General features: G+C 48.7%; 1 protein-coding gene across 1 annotated transcript in view; it reads left to right on the forward strand.

The window, feature by feature from the left end:
• ARHGAP30 (Rho GTPase activating protein 30) overlaps positions 1-21,675 on the forward strand; it is a 118,929-nt gene that overhangs the window by 23,886 nt on the left and 73,368 nt on the right. Inside the window, exons 2-3 of the mRNA XM_073552276.1 lie at positions 19,755-19,857; positions 19,955-20,099. Coding sequence (XP_073408377.1) covers positions 19,755-19,857; positions 19,955-20,099 — 248 coding nt within the window. The remainder of the gene's footprint in view (positions 1-19,754; positions 19,858-19,954; positions 20,100-21,675) is intronic.

Below are 21,675 nucleotides of genomic sequence, written 5' to 3' on the forward strand. Positions count from 1 at the left end.
GACCGTGTTCTTTTCTTTGAATGCCTCTTTTTTCTCCTGTAAACTCTATGTTGATGCCTTTGCCCATAAAGCTCTTCTTTTGTCTCATCTGACTAGAGAACATTCTTCCAAAACGTTTTAGGCTTTTTCAGGTAAGTTTTGGCAAACTCCAGCCTGGCTTTTTTATGTCTCGGGGTAAGAAGTGCGGTCTTCCTGGGTCTCCTACCATACAGTCCCTTTTCATTCAGACGCCGACGGATAGTACAGGTTGACACTGTTGTACCCTCGGACTGCAGGGCAGCTTGAACTTGTTTGGATGTTAGTCGAGGTTCTTTATCCAACATCCGCACAATCTTGCGTTGAAATCTCTTGTCAATTTTTATTTTCCGTCCACGTCTAGGGAGGTTAGCCACAGTGCCATGGGCTTTAAACTTCTTGATGACACTGCGCACGGTAGACACAGGAACATTCAGGTCTTTGGAGATGGACTTGTAGTCTTGAGATTGCTCATGCTTCCTGACAATTTGGTTTCTCAAGTCCTCAGACAGTTCTTTGGTCTTCTTTCTTTTCTCCATGCTCAATGTGGTACACACAAGGACACAGGACAGAGGTTGAGTCAACTTTAATCCATGTCAACTGGCTGCAAGTGTGATTTAGTTATTGCCAACACCTGTTAGGTGCCACAGGTAAGTTACAGGTGCTGTTAATTACAAAAATTAGAGAAGCATTACATGATTTTCCGAACAGTGCCAATATTTTTGTCCACCCTCTTTTTTATGTTTGGTGTGGAATTATATCCAATTTGGCTTTAGGACAATTCTTTTTGTGTTTTTTTATTTAAGACAAATTAAATGAAGATAATAATACCAAAGAATTTGTGTTTGCAATCATTTTCAGGAAGAAACTGATTATTATCTGACAGAATTGCAGGGGTGTCAATACTTTTGGCCACAACTGTATATCCATTCAGTTTTACATATATAGATGAGAAGCACAGTCCTTGTTTCCTCAGTGATTCTGTTCAGTTTCATCAGATCTTCCACAATGTCAACATTTCATCTGAGTTTGGTCTAAGTTTCATCGGTTTTTCTCCAATGAGAAAAAAATAAGTTTATCCACCTTTGCCTATCTAGCAGCCGATGACATCTGAGAGCTGGCCCATTTTTTTTTTTCACAGACTTGCATTGCTGATTTTGATAAGACACCTGGAACAATACAAGACATGTGTCTTTGATTTTGCAAAGACCACTCAGTATGCAAAAATAAAAATAAAAATGGGACATGTGTAGGGTTGAGCAGGTTCGCAGGATGCAGTGACGAGACACTAGACGGATGGTGGTTTGCGAAATAACTTTTATCTAACTGTAGCCACTGGGCTTGGCTGAACAAACATAAATTAAGGACAAAAACAAACAGTCCACGCAGGGACTCAACAATCTTAACAAGATTATAATGCCACTTAGCCTTCCAGGGACTGCTGGTTTCGTGAGCGTGGCCGCGTAGAGGTCGCTGAGGCGGCTGTCCTGAAGCCTCGCTACTCCGGGAAGGAATGGGGCTCAACAGGCCCTGAAGAAAGCGATGTCGGTGGGGCGCAACAGGCCCTGAAGAAAGCGATGCCGCTGGGGCGCAACAGGCCCTGAAGAAAGCGATGCCGATGGGGCGCAACAGGCCCTGAAGAAAGCGATTCCGGTGGGGAGCAACAGGCCCTGAAGTAAGCGATGCCGGTGGGGCGCCACAGGCCCTGAAGAAAGCGATGCCGGTGGAGTGCAACAGGCCCTGAAGAAAGCGATGCCGGTGGGGCGCAACAGGCCCTGAAGAAAGCGATGCCAGTGGGGCGCAACAGGCCCTGAAGAAAACGATGCCGGTGGGGCGTGGTGATTATGCAGTTCCCCAGATGACCTGTAGCCGTCCTTTATCAAGGAGTCTCTCCCAAAGCCGGGGTAGTGGGCCTTTTATCTCGCCTGTGACGAGGTGGTGTATCTTCTGGCCAGTGTCGGCCGTGTCGGCGTGATGGGGGAAGGCTGGGGGGAAGTGTCCAGGCCTCTGTGACCTGGTTACATGTACTTACGGCCACAACCTGAGGTAAAGTTCCTCTCCCACCAAGGCGGGGGGCAGCGGGGATGATTCTCTCAGAACAGGGGCGGGGAGCAGTCTCTGGTAACAGTCTCTCACGTCTCTCTTGTTGGTCACTGCGCAGCTTTCTACTTTCAGGCTCCTCTCCGTGCCCATGCAAGTCACCCTGCCTCCTGCCTTTTCTCTCGCTCTCTCCCAACTGCCACCGCAGCGCGCCCCCTGCTCCTTTTACCCTAGCCCCGCCCCCTGTTGCCCTGACAACTTCAGTCGCATGTCTCTCTTTGTAATCCTCCTGATGTGGTTCCTTCAATAACCCTGATGGCGGTCCCCTTGGTTCCGGCCCAATCACTATATGGGGGTCCTCCTCCCCACATTCCCCCACCCTGTAAGCTCGCCAGTCCTCGGGCAAGGGTGTTAGTCTATTGAGATTGGCCTGTAAAGGTGTCAATATTTGTTGCCATACGAACTGGTCTTGTTCATACCGTTCGGGGGGTTTGCCGGCTGTTGACCGCTCGGAGCGTTTAAGTTCGACTGGGGTGGAATCTTCTGGGGTGGTGGATGTCGGTGGGCTGCATGATGCAGGCGGGTTAATTGTGTCAACTGGCTCATAATTGGGTGGAGGGCCCTTGGCGTCTGGAGGGAAATCCTCGTCATCCGAGTCCCAGCATATGGACTCCGGTTCGGATGTCAGCGGGACGGGCTCCAGTTATTTCGGGTCGGTGGAAATACATGGGCGTAACATATTACGATGCACAATGCAGGTGGGCAGTGTTTCATCCTGCTCGGGCAGTATTTCGTACACAGGTCCTTCTGGATGGATACGGCGTAGTACCCGATAAGGACTCTCTTCCCAACGTGACTCCAGTTTGTTCTGGGGCGTTGATCCAGTACAAGCACACGGTCCCCGCTTTGGAGATGAGGAGGGGAAGCTGTATTCTTCCCTGGGTGTTCCCAGTCTTGAAGTTTGGTATGTACAATTCGGTGAAGAGTTTGCAGCCTGTGGCGATGATTTCGGACCCAAGAAGACACTCCGGTCCAGGGCCGAGGCTCTTCGGGGTCCAACTCTACCTCTGTGATCCCTTTACCCTCTTATCCAAACAGCAGGGAATAAGGAGTATAGCCCGTAACTCGATGTACCCGATTATTATAAACCCATACTAATTCAGAAACATATTCAGGCCAACGAGCTTTCTTGTCACTCTCCAGAGTGAGTAGCATTTGAATCAATGTTCGATTAAATCGCTCACAAGCCCCATTCCCTTGCGGGTGATATGGTGTGGTCCGGGATTTGTCGATCCCATAAAGATGATGTAGTTCCTCCATAACTTTCCCCAAAAAACATGCTCCCTGGTCGGAATGTATATGCTGAGGACAGCCGTACACTTGTATAAAATTTCTGCAAATTGCGGAGGTGGCCGACTCCGCGGTCTGGTCTCGAGTAGGGGTGACCACAGCGAACTTGGTGACATGATCCACCATGACGAGGCAGTGTTCGCATCCCTGGAATGCGGGACCAATGTTCAGGTAATCCACTGTCAGGAGCTCAAGGGGTGCTGAAGTCACAATCGTCTGTGTTGCTGCTCTTGAGCGGGCGGTTTGGCCAATTCACACAAGCGGCATGTACGGCAAACTTCGTCCACAACAGCCGACAAGCATGGGTGATAAACTTTCTGTTGTAACCATTGCAAAGTCTTTTTGACTCCAAAGTGGGCCCCTTTTTCGTGAGCCTCTCGAGCCAGTTCGTGTAGTTGAGCTCCGGGCGTAACCACCTGCCACACAGTCATTGAGGTTGTTTGCGAAGTGATTTTACGGTACAGTAGTCCCTTTCGGATAATCAGTCTCTCCCATTGTCGCAGCATCAGCGACAGGTCTTGGGTCAAAGTTTGCCGTTGAGTATCAGGGGGTAATTGACCAGCGGCGACCCATGTCAGGAGTAGTCCAACTTCTTCAACTTCTTGTTGTTGTTGTTTCCACTTATCCCGAGATTGTTCCAGGATGCCCCTGCGGGCCTCTGGGGAAGATACTTTTGAATCAACATTGGTGAGCACAACAGCGGTAAGAGCGAGCGGTATTTCCTCTCCTTCTAATTCTTCATCTCGATTCTGTCCGGGAGTTGTATGTCGAATCCTGGAGAGGGCATCTGCATGAACATTCTCGGCCCCTCTTTTGTAAATAATCTTGTAAATTGTACTTCGCCATCCGGGCCACCCATCGCTGCTCCAAAGCCCCCAACTTGGCGTTTTCCAAATGAGCCAGTGGGTTGTTGTCAGTTCGCACTACCACCTCGGAGCCCGCTAGGTACTCTGCGAATCTCTCCGTCATAGCCCACACCACTGCGAGGAGCTCGAGCTTAAAAGAGCTGTAATTGTCAGGGTTACGCTCGGAGTCATGGAGTGAACGGCTTCCATATGCGATCACCCTCTCCCGGCCATCCTGAACCTGTGACAACACAGCCCCCAGCCCGTGAAGACTCCCGTCAGTGTGCAGGATGAACGGCTGAGAGAAATCCGCATAAGCCAACACTGGGGCATCCGAAAGTGTAGCCTTGAGGTCTCGGAAGGCCTCTTCCTGAGGGTGTTGCCACTGGATTTTTCGCCCATTGGCCCCAGCGGGAGCCCCCTTCAGCAGGTCATGCCGGGCTCGAGCTCGACATGCAAAATTCTTTACGAAACGACGGTAATATCCAGCTAACCCCAGAAAAGCCTGCACGTCTTTCACCATCTCGGGGGTAGGCCATTCCTGGATAGCAGCAATCTTCTCCCGGGATGGCCTCACACCCTCTGCCGAAACGACATGACCCAGAAACTCAATCTGAGAGCGAAATAGGTGGCATTTCTGAGGCTTCACCTTCAACCCGTACTTTTTCAGCCGGCTGAGTACCTGTCCCAACCGCTTCAGGTGGTCCTCGAAGGAGGCGGCATAGACAATGATGTCGTCCAGGTAGATCAACGTGGTCTCAAAATTGAGATCCCCTAGACATCGCTCCATCAATCGCTGAAAGGTCCCGGGGGCGTTGGCCAGCCCGAATGGCATCCGATTAAACTCAAACAGTCCCATGGGCATTATGAACGCCGTTTTAGCTCTGTCCTCTTCTGACATGGGCACCTGCCAGTACCCACTGGCCAAGTCCAGGGTCGAAAAATATGTGGCCTTGCCCAATGCAGACAGGGATTCTTCTATGCGGGGCAATGGGTATGAGTCTTTAATAGTGCAAGCATTCAATTTACGATAATCCACACAGAATCGTAGTGTGCCATCTTTCTTCCAGACCAACACGATTGGGGCCGCCCAGGGGCTTTGACTTTCCCGTATCACCCCTTTTCGCAGCATTTGGGCCAGCAAAGTTTTCACCTCTTGATAGAGTTGTGGCGGAATCTGTCGATATCGTTCTCGAATAGGGGCCGCTCCTGCTGTGGGGATCTCATGAGTGATTGCGGTGGTACATCTAAAGTCATCCTCATGGCTAGCAAATACTTCATGGTACTGTCCCAGCAATGCTTTTACTTGTGAAAGTTGGGCTGCAGTTAGCCCAGAAAGCTCAGCCCGCATCTGCTCCAAAATATTTCGGCCCTTCTCTTGTGTCGAGACTTCGTGGGCCTGTAAGGTTCGTATTGTTACCTCCCAAGGATCCTTGGGTCGTACTCGTAATTGAACCTCAGGAGCGGGCAGCACTTCTTCTAAAGGCTTTACTAGTTTGTCCAGTACAGTCCGTGCTTTCAGAATGGTATCTCGGTCTTCAAGGTTAACGCAGCGTACCAGGACGGTTCCTTTTTGCACCGTAGCGAGGGAACGGGCCACCAGTATGCCAGGAGGTAAGTGCTCTGAGTGACACGGCTCCACCTGCACCTCTACGCCCTCCAAAGGTATCGGGGCCCGAATTGGCAGGGCCACCACTGTCTGTCCAGGAGGTAGCACAAGCAGGGGTGCCGCAGACGTGATGACCTTGCCTAGAGCCTCACCATCCTGTCAGTCCTGATGCATCCGCGCACCTCGCACCAGCGCGAACCCCACTGCTTCAGTATCTTTTGGGTGGGATCATTAAGCAACAGGTTACCAAACTCTTTTAAAATATTCATGCCTAGGGTGACGGGGTGTCGTTGATCAGCTTCTCCTTGAGTCAGCACCACCCCTCTGCGGCCAAGGGGTTTACCGCACAACGTCACCTGCACCCACACTACCCCGGCAACCGGGACCAGCAGTTGGTTGGCGGCTACTAGTCTAATCATGGGCCCCCACTGAGGCCTTGCTGCCTCCGGAAAGTTTTGTTGAAAGTACGCTGCGGACATAGTGGTTACTTGTGACCCCGTGTCCACCAGACACCGGACGGCCCGGCCCTCTACTTCTGCCCAAACTACCGAACACTTTGCTACCAAATCTTCGGGACTTCCACCACCCCTCGTTGTGGTTTTCGGCTCCGAGCAGCGTCCCCCCAGCCCGGAGCCCTTTAGTTTAATGGCCACCGGGGTGGGTATCTCCCACGCCGCGGACACTCACGGGCGAAGTGGCCTGGTTCTCCACACTCATAACACCGAGCTGGTATAGACTGACCCCCCCGCGGGGAATGTGGCCCCCAGGGGCCGGAATTAAAGCTAGGTCGCCCAGTCCCAGTTTCGGTTCTTCTCTTTACTTCGGCCAACTCGCCCCTAATATTCTTCAATTCCTTCTTCATCTCCTCCACCCACTGAGGCTCCTCACCTGCGTTTGAGGAGGCCTCCACACCTCGGACCTTCCCCACGGGGACCGCCATCCCTTGCTCTTGCTCTCGTACCCGTGCCTGACTTCCCACTTCTGAAAAGTCTATTTGAGGATTCATTCTGATCTGCTCCCGTAATGCCTGCTTTATTAGTGGATCTCGCAGTCCAGTCACCAGTAGATCACGTAGGGTAATGTCAACAGGTCCTACCCCTACTCCGTCTTTCCTTTCTATAGCCGTATGCAATTCTTGGAGAACATTCATATACTCTGTGATCGTCTCCCCCTCTACTTGCATCCAACTAAACAAACGGGTTCTTAACTCCCCCACATCTGTAGGGTCCCCATGGGTCTGTTCTACTATCTGTAACACTTTTTCAAACGTTTTGCGGTGCCCCGGAGGTTTCAACATCACAGACCTCCGCGCCTCCCCATCCATTGCCATGAGTGCCACCTTGGCCTCCAGATCTGGGGTCATAGGATGCATCCGGAAGAGCCCCCGCATTCGCTCTGTCCAGCTCCATAACATAGTATTGGAGCCGGAAAATCTAGGCAGGTTGTTCAGCATGGCCCCCAAGGATATACTGATACGGGGACCCTCCTCATTTGTGGAGTTTACCACTCTACCCTCATCTGGGGCACCACTGTCTGTGCTCGGGGACTGCATCCTGCCGACTACGCCAAGTGTAGGGTTGAGCAGGTTCGCAGGATGCAGTGACGAGACACTAGACGGATGGTGGTTTGCGAAATAACTTTTATCTAACTGTAGCCACTGGGCTTGGCTGAACAACCATAAATTAAGGACAAAAACAAACAGTCCACGCAGGGACTCAACAATCTTAACAAGATTATAATGCCACTTAGCCTTCCAGGGACTGCTGGTTTCGTGAGCGTGGCCGCGTAGAGGTCGCTGAGGCGGCTGTCCTGAAGCCTCGCTACTCCGGGAAGGAATGGGGCTCAACAGGCCTTGAAGAAAGCGATGTCGGTGGGGCGCAACAGGCCCTGAAGAAAGCGATGCCGCTGGGGCGCAACAGGCCCTGAAGAAAGCGATGCCGATGGGGCGCAACAGGCCCTGAAGAAAGCGATGCCGGTGGAGCACAACAGGCCCTCTGAAGTAAGCGATGCCGGTGGTGCGCAACAGGCCCTGAAGAAAGCGATGCTGGTGGGGCGCAACAGGCCCTGAAGAAAGCGATGCCGGTGGGGCGCAACAGGCCCTGAAGAAAGCGATGCCGATGGGGCGCAACAGGCCCTGAAGAAAATGATGACGGTGGGGCGCGGTGATGACGCAGTTCCCCAGATGACCTGTAGCCGTCCTTTATCAAGGAGTCTCTCCCAAAGCCAGGGTAGTGGGCCTTTTATCTCGCCTGTGACGAGGTGGCGTATCTTCAGGCCGGTGTCGGCCGGGTCGGCGTGATGGGGGAAGGCTGGGGGGAAGTGTCCAGGCCTCTGTGACCTGGTTACATGTACTCACGGCCACAACCTGAGGTAAGGTTCCTTTCCCACCAAGGCGGGGGGCAGCAGGGATGATTCTCTCAGAACGGGGGCAGGGAGCAGTCTCTGGTAACAGTCTCTCACGTCTCTCTTGTTGGTCACTGCGCAGCTTTCTACTTTCAGGATCCTCTCCGTGTCCATGCAAGTCACTCTGCCTCCTGCCTTTTCTCTCACTCTCTCCCAACTGCCACCGCAGCGCGCCCCCTGCTCCTTTTACCCTTGACCCGCCCCCTGTTGCCCTGACAACTTCAGTCGCATGTCTCCCTTTGTAATCCTCCTGATGTGGTTCCTACAATAACCCTGATGGCGGTCCCCTTGGTTCCGGCCCAATCACTATATGGGGGTCCTCTTCCCCACACATGTGAACAACCACCAACAGATGATACTAGGGAAGAGTGCTCTCTGTGAAAAACAAGGATAGAACAGGGGAACAGTGAGTTTTCTGAATGTGGAAAACTTCTTTAAGAAAAAAAAATTCAGGGCATTCTAAAAATTAATTGCTCACCACTCATGTGGGGAGAACTTGACAGACAATCGGTAAAAAGTCTTCCCTTCAGTCCATGGAGTGGAGAAGAGACAGACAGACACACACACAGACCAGCCACCAAAGTACATGGGGCACACATGGACACGCACACAGTCCAGCCACCAGTGTACATGGCGCACACATGGGCATGCACACAGAAGAGCCACCAGAGTACATGGCGCACACATGGGCACGCACACAGACCAGCCACCAGAGTACATGGCGCACACATGGGCACACACACAGACCAGCCACCAGAGTACATGTCGCACACATGGACACGCACACAGAAACAGACCAGCCACCAGAGTACATGGGGCACACATACAGACACATGCACAGACTAGACACCAGAGTACATGGCGCACACATGGGCATGCACACAGACCAGCCACCAGTGTACATGGCTCACACATGGGCACGTGTGGCGCCCCTGAGGGTTCAGTCGCCACAGAGGTACAGCACCTCCTCCTGAGGGGTGGTACCCCACCATTCAGGTAAGGTGGAGACACCTGACCACGCTCCAACACCTGCATCCCACACAACATAGTAGTGTAGCAAAGCACCCTTTGGTGGCTCTCTGCTTGGAACACGAAGCGTGCTGGGAGGCGGGTGGAGTTTAGTCTGCACCAAAAGAGCGGGAAGAGTTTAGGATTTAGTCAGTCTGACATAGTCAGTGGAAGAGTGAAGATCCCCTGAGTGGGATGGATGAAGGAAGTGCTTCAGCCGACCTCAGTGACCTGGGTCCGCTGGCACAGGAAAGAGACATTGATGGAAAGCCTCTCTCCATAAGAAAGAAGGATTAGTACGGAACGTGAGGAGGGGAGGACTAAGGATTAGGGATAGAGCAGAACCCTTCCCAAGTTCACAGCGCAAGGCCGGGGTCCGGTCCCCGAGGTTGTATGGATACTAATGGTCCTGCGACAGACACCGGAGGAATAAGCGTTGTCACCACTTTATTCCCACACAAGACTTGGGGGCACAACAGCAACGAGAGTGAGCCGGGACTTAGTAGCCAGGAGTCCCCGAAGCAGGCTACAGCTGTCTGCCGTACAAGTAGAGTTCATAGGAACATCCAACAGGAGGAACTCCAGTGTAACTCAGTACTGAGAGTACTTCACTATAGGCGCAAAAGGGAGACGTTCAGAAAAGGCACATATGTTGGCGGAGTGTTGGAAAGGAGTACTTTATCTTGCCTGGAGGTTGACTGAGCTCCTGGCCCGGAGGACACAGCATGGATGTGGGCACCTGTATGCACAATAGACTGTGAGTAAAGCTTTGGAACTACATGCCCTGGTGTCTTCCGCTTATTCCCGCGCCAACCCACTCAGCACCGCTACATCTCTGTGCCGGACACTACACCCTCTCCCTCAACACCTATCTTCTTCACCTACTCTGCCCTGGGACTACAGCCCTGCCTGTGGAGGGCTACACCACCATTGCTGCACCTCACCATCTGTTCCAGAGGATCTGTCTGCATCGTCGGCTTAACATCTTCATTGCCTAACACCACAGGTGGCGTCACGAATCATTCACTTATAAACTTTAATCATCCACACGCTCAACATCTCCCCTTTTACAATGGACGCCCAGGGCCACGGACCGGGTCATAGCTACCGTGACATCTCCCATTGAAATCAATGGGCCCGGCTCCGAGTACCACGCCTGTACCTGTGTGCGATCCACACGCACACAGATTACCCACCAGAGTACATGGGGCACACATACAGACACACGCACACAGCATAGCCACCAGAGTACATGGAGCACACATAGACACACACACGTGAACGTACACAGACACACACACAGACCAGCTAACAGAGTACATTGGGCACACACACACCAGCCATGAGAGCACATGGAGCACACATGGGCACGCACACAGATACATACGTGCAAACTCAGACAAACACAGACCAGTACTTGGGGCACACACAGGCACACACGCATGCACACACCAGCCACCAGAGTACATGGGGCACACACAGACACACACACACCAGCCACCAGAGTACATGGGGTGCACACCGGCACACACACAGATGCACACAGACCAGCCACCAGAGTACATGGGACACATACAGACACACACACACACCAGCCACCAGAGTACATAGGGCACACACACACAAACCAGCCACCAGAGTACATGGGGTGCACACCGGCACACACACAGATGCACACAGACCAGCCACCAGAGTACATGGGACACATACAGACACACACCAGCCACCAGAGTACATAGGGCACACACACAAACCAGCCACCAGAGTACATGGGGTGCACACCAGCATGTACACAGGCCAGCCACCAGAGTACATGGGGCACACACAGAAACACACCAGCCACCAGTGTACATGGGGCACACACAGACACACACACAAACACGAACGTGCACACATACAGAAACACACACAGACGTACACATAGCAGCCATCAGAGTACATGGGGCACACAAAAAGAAGAGAAGCTATCATTAACCCCTTAATAACCGCCAATACGTCTTTTAACTGACCTGAGATATAAGAGAATAGCATCCTCATACAGGTGACAATCCAGCAGCTGTCTGCTGTGCACTATAGCTGACAAATTGCTGCATCAGCCATGATCAGTGTTTGCACCGTCCAAGTCTGTTTAACCCCTTAGATGCTGCTGTCAATAGTGACTAGATGATATAAATGGTTAACAGAGTGTGGGGGTTCCCTCTTTATCCCCATCGGCAGCCTGAGATCATGATTGTGTGATCCTGATGTTTTCCATGGCAATTCATGACCAAATAGTGGCCTTAGAGTCTGACAGCTGTTGTAACCTATTCAGAAGTTAGCAGCATTTAGGTGGTAAAAATGCACATTTTCATTTATGTCATGCCACTTTGCATTGATTCCTGAAAATCACCTGAAGGGTTAATAAACTACCTGACTGCAGTTTTCAATATGTCAGGGGGTGCTGTTTTTAAAAAGGTATCACTTTTGGGGTTTTCCAATATATATGATCCTCAAAGTCACTTCAAACCTGGATGAGTACCTCAAAAAAATAAATTTAGTAAATTTCCTTGAAAAAAGGAAAAATTCCTGCTACATTTTTAAATCTCCTAAAAGGCTAACAAAATAAAATAACATTTTACAAATGGTGCTGATGTAAAGCAGACATGAGGAAAATGTTATTTATTAATGTTTTGCTGTGGTATAACTATCTGTATTAAAGGGATAATCATTCAAAGTTTGAAAATTGCTAATTTTTTAACATTTTTCTCAAATTTCTGATATTTTTTATAAATAAACAGAAAACATATCAACCTAAATTTACCATTATCATAAAGTATAATGTGTCATGAAAAAACAATCTCAAAATCATTGGGATTTGTTTAAGAGTTATTACCAGATAACGCGATACTGATTAGATTTAAAAAATTTGGCTGCGTCACTAAGGGGTTAATGAAGGTTAGAGAGAAGGGGTGGATACAGAATGTCAGATTTCCAGGCTGCATGCAGTGATGCTGAGAGTGCTGTGGATTCTACTGCGGAAGCTGCGGTGTACAGTACCATTATAATCAATGGAAGAAGAAATCCGCAGTGCGCACGGTGTGGAATTTTCCGCGCTGATTTGCTGCGGTTTCAAAACCGCAGCATGTCAATTCTTTGTGCGGATTCCGCTGCGGTTTGGCCTCTGCTCCATGACAGGTGTCAAACTGCAGGGGAAAACCGCAGGCTAAATCGTAGAAAATCTGCAGATAAACCGCAGGTCTTTTGACCTGCGCTTTTACCTGCGGAATTACACAAATCCGCGCAGAAAATTCCGCAGGACAATCCGCAGTGTGTGCACACATCATGACGGTGCACTTCACTACTTGGCCTAAGGGTCCCGTCACACACAGCGATCTCCCTAGCGAGATCGCTGATTTTGTGACACATCAGTGATCTCGCCAGCGAGATCACTGTGTGTGACGGGGATCAGCGACCGACCCCCCCCCCGGCGGGTATCGCTGATCATGCTCGAGCAGCCTGGGCCGTTTTTAGATCGCTGGTCTCCCGCTGCCCAGCACACATCGCTGCGTGTGGCAGCGAGACACCAGCGATCAGCGGCGCTAGTTACTAATGTAAACGTCGGGTATCCAGGAGTCACGCGGCTCCTAGATACCCGATGTTTACCTTAGAAACCAGCGTGTACGCCGGGTTCCAAGGTAAACAGCGAGTATCCTGGAGTCGCCCTGCTCCTGGATACCCGACGTTCACGTTAGAAACCAGCGTCCAGCGTCATTGGTCCTGATCGCTGGGGCTGTCTATGTGACAGCTCACCAGCGATCAGCCTAACGATTTCCCAGCGATCCTATCATATCGGATCGTTGGTGGGATCGCTGGGACATCGTTTAGTGTAACGGGGGCTTAAGTGTTTTATCTCCAGTCATCCTGATGCCTGAGCTGCTAGACGTTGCTGGGGAATGAGAGAATGGTGCAGCAGATAATAATTAGCTGTTCGCCCTCTAGTTTGATTTCATGCTGTGATTCAGCAGTTGTGGAATAAAAAGGACACAGCTCTGCAGGTCTTATTCACACAGCAGGGACCCAGCACAACTGTCCCCTTCTTCTAATTTCAAACATCCCCCTTACAAGGTGACTAATTACCAGGTACATATGTGCAGAAGCTGCTGGGGCCAGGCAGCGATGCTACAACAGCTGCTCTGCTGTGAGTAGTGTTGAGCATTCCGATACCGCAAGTATCGGGTATCGGCCGATACTTGCTGTATCGGAATTCCGATACCGACTTCCGATATTTTTTCAATATCGGAATTCGGCATCGGAATCGGAGGTTCCAAGTTGATTGACAGACTGACGTCATCATGATGCGCGGTGTGTGCGCATCATGATGCGCCATCATTTCGGGCCTTCCGGGGGTCTCTGCCGGCCTGCCGGGGGGCTGTGCCGGCCTGCCGGGGGGCTGTGTGGACTGCCCGGGGTCTGTACCGGCCTGCCGGGGGGCTGTGCCGGCCTGCCTGGGGGCTGTGCACCCTGTGGGGGTCTGTACCGGCCTGCCGGGGGGCTGTGCCGGCCTGCCGGTGGTCTGTGCACCCTGTGGGGGTCTGTACCGGCCTGCCGGGGGGCTGTGCCGGCCTGCCGGTGGTCTGTGCACCCTGTGGGGGTCTGTACCGGCCTGCCGGGGGGCTGTGCCGGCCTGCCGGGGGGCTGTGCTGATGTCCGGGGGTCTGTGCAAGCATCGTCCGATGGGACTACAAGTCCCATCGGGCGATGCCTGCTACCATGACAGTGATTGACACATTAGCCAATGATGGGACAGTAGTAGTCCCATCATCCGGCTAATGTGTTAAATGTTAAAAAAAAAAAAAAAAAAAAAATACTACATACATACTACATGCATGCTACATACATACTACATGCTACATACATACTACATATATACTACATACATACTACATGCATGCTACATACATACTACATGCATGCTACATACATACTACATGCATGCTACATGCATGCTACATACATACTACATGCATGCTACATGCATGCTACATACTACATATATACTACATGCATACTACATACATACCACATACATACCACATACATGCTACATACATGCTACATACTACATACATACTACATACATGCTACATACATACTACATGCATGCTACATACATACTACATGCCACATACATACCACATACATACTACATACATACTACATGCATGCTACATACATACTACATGCATGCTACATACATACTACATACATACTACATACATACTACATGCATACTACATACATACTACATGCATGCTACATACATACTACATGCATGCTACATGCATGCTACATACTACATATATACTACATGCATACTACATACATACCACATACATACCACATACATGCTACATACTACATACATACTACATACATACTACATGCATGCTACATACATACTACATGCATGCTACATACATACTACATGCCACATACATACCACATACATACTACATACATACTACATACATACTACATGCATGCTACATACATACTACATGCCACATACATACCACATACATACTACATACATACTACATGCTACATACATACCACATATATACTACATACATACAATACATTCATACAATACATACATAGACATACAGTACATATAACATAGAGTAACATACTTACCAATACTTGTCACATTGTTCCCCGAAGCCATTGTCTTTTCCGGAATAAATATTAACATAACAAACCACAAAAATACTCACCCACGATCCGAAGCAGTCCACGAGTGTGTCCCACGACGATCTTGGGTAGAGAACTGCAGCATCAGATGATGCTGCCGTTCTCTACGGGCTGCAGGAATCCAATGACGGAAGGTAGGTATCCTTCCGCACTGTATTCCTCCGCCACTTAAAAAAAAAAAGTCCCTAGTCTCACTTTATGCCATTGCTGCGTGGGAAATTCCCACACAGCAATGGCATAAAGTGAGACTAGGGACTTTTTTTTTTTTTTTTAAGTGGCGGAGGAATACAGTGCGGAAGGATACCTACCTTCCGTCATTGGATTCCTGCAGCCCGTAGAGAACGACAGCATCATCTGATGCTGCAGTTCTCTACCCAAGATCGTCGTGGGACACACTCGTGGACTGCTTCGGATCGTGGGTGAGTATTTTTGTGGTTTGTTATGTTAATATTTATTCCGGAAAAGACAATGGCTTCGGGGAACAATGTGACAAGTATTGGTAAGTATGTTACTCTATGTTATATGTACTGTATGTCTATGTATGTATTGTATGAATGTATTGTATGTAGTATGTATGTAGTATATATGTGGTATGTATGTAGCATGTAGTATGTATGTAGTATGTATGTAGCATGCATGTAGTATATATGTAGTATGTATGTAGCATGTAGTATGTATGTAGCATGCAGTATGTATGTAGCATGCATGTAGTATATATGTAGTATGTATGTAGCATGTAGTATGTATGTAGCATGTAGTATGTATGTAGCATGTAGTATGTATGTAGCATGTAGTATGTATGTAGCATGCATGTAGTATATATGTAGTATGTATGTAGCATGTAGTATGTATGTAGTATGCATGTAGTATATATGTAGTATGTATGTAGCATGTAGTATGTATGTAGTATGTATGTAGCATGCATGTAGTATATATGTAGTATGTATGTAGCATGTAGTATGTATGTAGCATGCATGTAGTATATATGTAGTATGTAGCATGTAGTATGTATGTAGCATGCATGTAGTATATATGTGTTATGTATGTAGCATGTAGCATGCATGTAGCATGCATGTAGTATGTATGTAGTATGTATGTAGTATATATGTGGTATGTATGTAGCATGCAGTATGTATGTAGCATGCATGTAGTATATATGTAGTATGTATGTAGTATATATGTAGTATGTATGTTGCATGTAGTATTTATGTAGTATGAATGTAGCATGTATGTAGTATGTAGTATGTATGTAGTATATATGTAGTATGTATGTTGCATGTAGTATGAATGTAGCATGTATGTAGTATGTAGTATGAATGTAGCATGTATGTAGTATGCATGTTGTATGTATGTAGCATGTAATTTTTTTTTTTTTTTTACATTTAACACATTAGCCGGATGATGGGACTACTACTGTCCCATCATTGGCTAATGTGACAATCATTGTCATGGTAGCAGGCATCGCCCGATGGGACTTGTAGTCCCATCGGACGATGCCTGCACAGACCCCCGAAGCCTGCACAGACCACCGGCAGGCCGGCACAGCCCCCCGGAGCCTGCACAGACCACCGGCAGGCCGGCACAGACCACCGGCAGGCCGGCACAGCCCCCCGGCAGGCCGGCACAGCCCACCGGAGCCTGCACAGACCACCGGCAGGCCGGCACAGCCCCCCGGCAGGCCGGCACAGACCACCGGAGCCTGCACAGACCCCCTGGCAGGCCGGCACAGCCCCCCGAAAGGCCCGTACAGACCCCAGAGAGGCTGTACAAGGGCAGGAAAGGGTTTTTCTTATTCCGATACCGGAAGTCCCATAGACTTGAATGGGACTTCCGGTATCGGAATCGGCGATACCGATACTTTTTTTAAAGATCGGCCGATACCATCCGATACGATACTTTGAAGTATCGGACGGTATCGCTCAACTCTAGCTGTGAGTGATCTCAGGAGGTCCTCTCTAAGGGGCCCGTCACACACAGCGAGATCGCTGATTTTGTGATGCATCAATGATCTCTCCAGCGATATCGCTGTGTGTGACGGGGATCAGCGACCAGCCCCCCTGCCGGGTATCACTGATCGTTCACGATCGTCCTGGGCCATTTTTTGATCGTTGGTCTCCCGCTGGTCAGCACGCATCGCTGTGTGTGGCAGCGAGAGACCAGCGATCAGCGACGCTTGATGCTGGTTTCCAACCAAAACATCTGGTAACTAAGAGACGCGTGGCTCTTAGATACCCGCTGTTTACCCTAGATACCAGCGCACGCTGGCATCTAGGGTAAACAGCAGGTATCCAAGAGCCACGCGGCTCTTAGTTACCCGATGTTTATGTTTGATACCAGCGTGCACGCTGGTATCTAGGGTAAACAGCGCGGTGCGGCTCTTGGATATCCGCTGTTTACATTGGAAACCAGCTTGCTCGCTGGTCCTGATCGCTGGGGCTGTCTATGTGACGGCTCACCAGCGATCAGCCTAACGATGTCCCAGCGATCCCATCCATGTCGGATCGTTGGTGGGATCTATGGGACATCGTTATGTGTGGGCCTTTACTCCAGCAGAAGCGCTTCACCAATAGTAAGACATCGGGGCAGGGCTAATACCAAGCTGTGAGCTCATATGTAAGGTCCTGCACTTTCAGTGTTTCTGTCTGCGGGCCGGACAGAAACAACCATAGGGCCGGATGTCGCCTGCAGGCCGCCATTTGCCCACGTCTGCTTTAGATCCTTGAAAAGAATAATGAAAATGTTTGCTATACAGAGAATTAAGGCCCCGTCACCCACAGCGATCTCGCTAGTGAGATCGCTGATTTTGTGACACCACAGCGATCTCGCCAGCGAGATCGCTGTGTGTGACGGGGATCAGCGACCGGCCCCCCTGCCGGTTATCATGCAGCATCGGCCAGGGCCGTTTTTCGATCGCTGGTCTCCCGCTGCCCAGCACGCATCGCTGCGTGTGGTAGCGAGAGACCAGCGATCAGCGACGCTGAACGCTGGTTTCTAATGTAAACATCGGGTATCCAGGAGTCGCGCGGATCTTAGATACCCGATGTTTACCTTGGAAACCAGCGTGTACGCCGGTTTCCAAGGTAAACAGCGGGTATCCAGGAGACGCCCGGCTCCTGGATACCCGATGTTTACATTAGAAACCAGCGGTCCTGATCGCTGGGGCTGTCTTGTGACAGCTCACCAGCGATCAGCCTAACGATGTCCCAGCGATCCCATCATGTCGAATCGTTGGTGGGATCGCTGGGACATCGTTATGTGTAACGGGGGCTTAACTCCGACTGAACAACACAATAAGACTCCAAGGAAGCTGCTAACAAGCTGGTCAGAGTTTGTTATAAAAGTTCAATGTTTTTGGCTTCACAGAAAAGATTGTGTCAGGTATAGTGACAACAGAGAGAAGAAATGTGTAAAGTAGGGCTCCCTTGCTGGTAGGACATACAGTCATGGTCGAATGTGTTGGTACCCTTGAAATTGATCCAGAAAATTAAGCTTTTCTCCAAGAAAATTATTGCAGTTACACATGATTTGTCATAGACATGTTTGTTTCCTCTGTATGTATTGGAACAACAGAAAAAAAAGCAAATTGGATAATTCCACACAAAACCCAAAAATGGGCTGTACAAAATTCTTGCCACGTTTCCAAAATTGTGGGTGAACAACTTTGCTTCCAGCATGTGAGCTCCTTCACACTCACATGTGGCAAGTAACAGGTGTGGGCAATATAAAAATCACACCTCAAACCAGATAAAAATATGAGAAGTTGGCTTAATCTTTGCATTGTGTGTGCCACACTAAGCATGGAGAACAAAAAGAGGAGAAGAGAACTGTCTGAGGACTTAAGCAAAATTGTCGAACAATATCAACAATCTCAAGGTTACAAGTCAGATCTTGATGTTCCTTTGTCCACGATGCGCAACATAATAAAGAAGTTTGCAACCCATGACACTGTTGCCAAAATGTAAATGTGTAAGCTGAAATCCTTCTGGGAAAGCATTTTGTGAACAGATGAGACCAAGATAGAGCTTTTTGTTAATGCACATCATGCCACAGTTTACCGAAACAATAAGAAAGGCAGCATGAAATCTGCAGATTTCAAAAGGATTTTGGGTGGCAATGTAATGCCCAGTGTCAGAAAGCTGACTTTGTGTTCTAGGTCGTGGGTCTTCCAGCAAAGACAACGACTCCAACCATACTTCAAGAAGCCCCCAGAGATGGATGGAAACAAAGCGCTGGAGAGTGCTGAAGTGGCAGCAATGAGTTTGGATCTAAATCCCATTGATCTCCTGTGGAGAGATCTAAAAATTGATGTTGGGAGAAGGAGCCTTCAAATATGAGAGGCCTGGAGCAGTTTTCAAAATTAAAGAGCTCAAAAATTCCAGTTGAGAGATAAAAGAAGCTTGTTGATGGTTATAGGAAGTGACTGATTGCAGTTATTTATTCAAAAAGGTGTGAAACCGAATATTAAGTTAAGAGTGCCAACAATATTGTTCAGTCCATTTTAGGGGTTTTGTGTGAAATTATGTCCAATTTGCCTTGTTTTCTGTTGTTTTTTCTGTGTTCTTCCAATACACACAAAGGAAATAAATATGTGTATAACAAAACATGTTGAATTGCAATTTTCTGTGAGAAATATTTAATATTCTGGAACAATTTCAAGGGTGCCAACACTTTCGGCCATGACTATATATGTCATCACTCATATAATGGGAGAAGAACAGTAAAATCACCAACTTATCAGCTCGTGTGGTCAGTTCCTCAGGTTCTGAAAAGTTGTGCAGAGTTTGTGGAGGAACATGGAATCGTGGATGGTATCTACAGATTGTGCGGCATTGCCTCCAATGTACAGAAATTGAGGTATGTGGCTTTTAAATTGTTCCATAGAATAAAACATGAAAACTGATTTAGAGGACATTATTTTGTATAATATTGTTGTGTTATTTCTCCAATCCAGACAGGAGTTTGACATAGAACGGCCCCCTGACTTAAATAAGAGTACTTACCTGCAAGATGTCCACTGTGTCAGCTCCCTCTGCAAAGCATATTTCAGAGAACTGCCTAATCCACTTCTAACATATCAGCTCTATGACAAGTTTGCTGTACGTATATCAAACATGCTCGCCTAACAATCCAGACTGTATTCCAGCTCATCACATGGTCCCACCCCTCAGATGCTCATTAAGTATCCCTTCTATCCTTAGAAATCCTTAGAACCTACAGATGGTGCCACTATATTAAAAACTCCTTATTTACTTCAAATATCTTCAGTCAACATCCACACATTACAAAAAAAACAACAAGCAACAGATTCCACATTATCCATTAAATCATCGGATGTTCCCATCATAGCCTGAACTTCATCAGATGTTCCCACAATAACCAGAAACTCATTGGATGTTCAAATCATAGCCAGAACCTCATCAGTTGTTCCCACCATAACCAGATGCTCATCAGATGTTCCCATTGGAGTGCCCGCCAGGGCAGTGGGGATACTCGCTACCGGGCAGGTACTTAAAGGGGAATATTTACAAGGAATAAGAGTTTGTAATAAAGTTTATAAAGTGTTCGTGATGCCACCTGTGGTATCTGGTCAGAGGTGACCAGCGCTGCAATGCAGATCCTCTGGGACTGGTGGTGATGCAGCTGAGTTGATATAGCTCTCCACAGGCAAAGCTTTGTCCCAGGGCAGTTGTAATAGAAGAGTTCTAGTATTTGGCAATGCTGGCAGATATTGCAGTGCCAAGTGGGTGTTTAGTAAGGATAGATGTAGCAGAGTTGGATAGGTGACACAGGAATAATTGGAGGACACAGCTGGGTGCAGTTCCAAAGGTTTACTCACAGTTCTCAAGAGCCCAAGAGCCCGCTTGGCGCTGCATCCTCCAGGCAAGGGGCTCAGCAAACTCCCAGGTAGATCAGGATCCACTTTCCCAGGACTCCCTTCAGTGTGTGCCTTTCCTGGACGTCACACTGTGCTGGTTTCTCACCTTTCCTGCCCAACACCTCACAGTCAGTGTCCCAGGCGAGCAGCCACGGACCTTGTCGGGTAATGTTTTCTCTGCGTTCCCTTGCTCCCTTTTGACTGCCTTTCTGGCGAAGATAACTGTGGCTTGTAGCTGGAACACCTATAGGTGCCCCTGCCTCTGACTTTCTAGTTAAGGAAAATACTAAAACCCTATGTTTCATTTTTGTCTATACCTATGCCTATGGTAGATTAACCCTATGTTTCATTAACCCTATGTTTCATTTTTGTCTATACCTATGCCTATGGTAGATTAACCCTATGTTTCATTAACACTATGTTTCATTTTTGTCTGTACCTATGCCTATGGTAGATATTTTAGTCATATTCATCTATACCTATGCCTATTTTAGATTATTTTTATCGTTTCATTTTCTTAATTTAGTTTTACTTTCCACTTCACTCTATTTGAAGCAGAGTAACCAATTTATTTACTTATGTATTTATTTGACATAAAGTTGCTGTAAGGCGTCAGATTCCTGCGTTGGCTCTGCAGGAATCCAGACCCTCACATTCTGCAGTCTCCTGCTGCAGAATCTGGTATCTGGGACCTTCCGGAAGCCTCCAGATCTCCGAGCTGGACCAATGAGATCTGAAGCAGGACCTGAGCACATGACTCCCGATCTCCAGTGGGAGATCGTCTCATGAGCATGCTC

This window comes from Dendrobates tinctorius, unplaced genomic scaffold (assembly GCF_039654945.1).
Source record: "Dendrobates tinctorius isolate UK_male_01 unplaced genomic scaffold, ASM3965494v1 ptg000189l, whole genome shotgun sequence".
Lineage (NCBI taxonomy): Eukaryota > Metazoa > Chordata > Amphibia > Anura > Dendrobatidae > Dendrobates > Dendrobates tinctorius.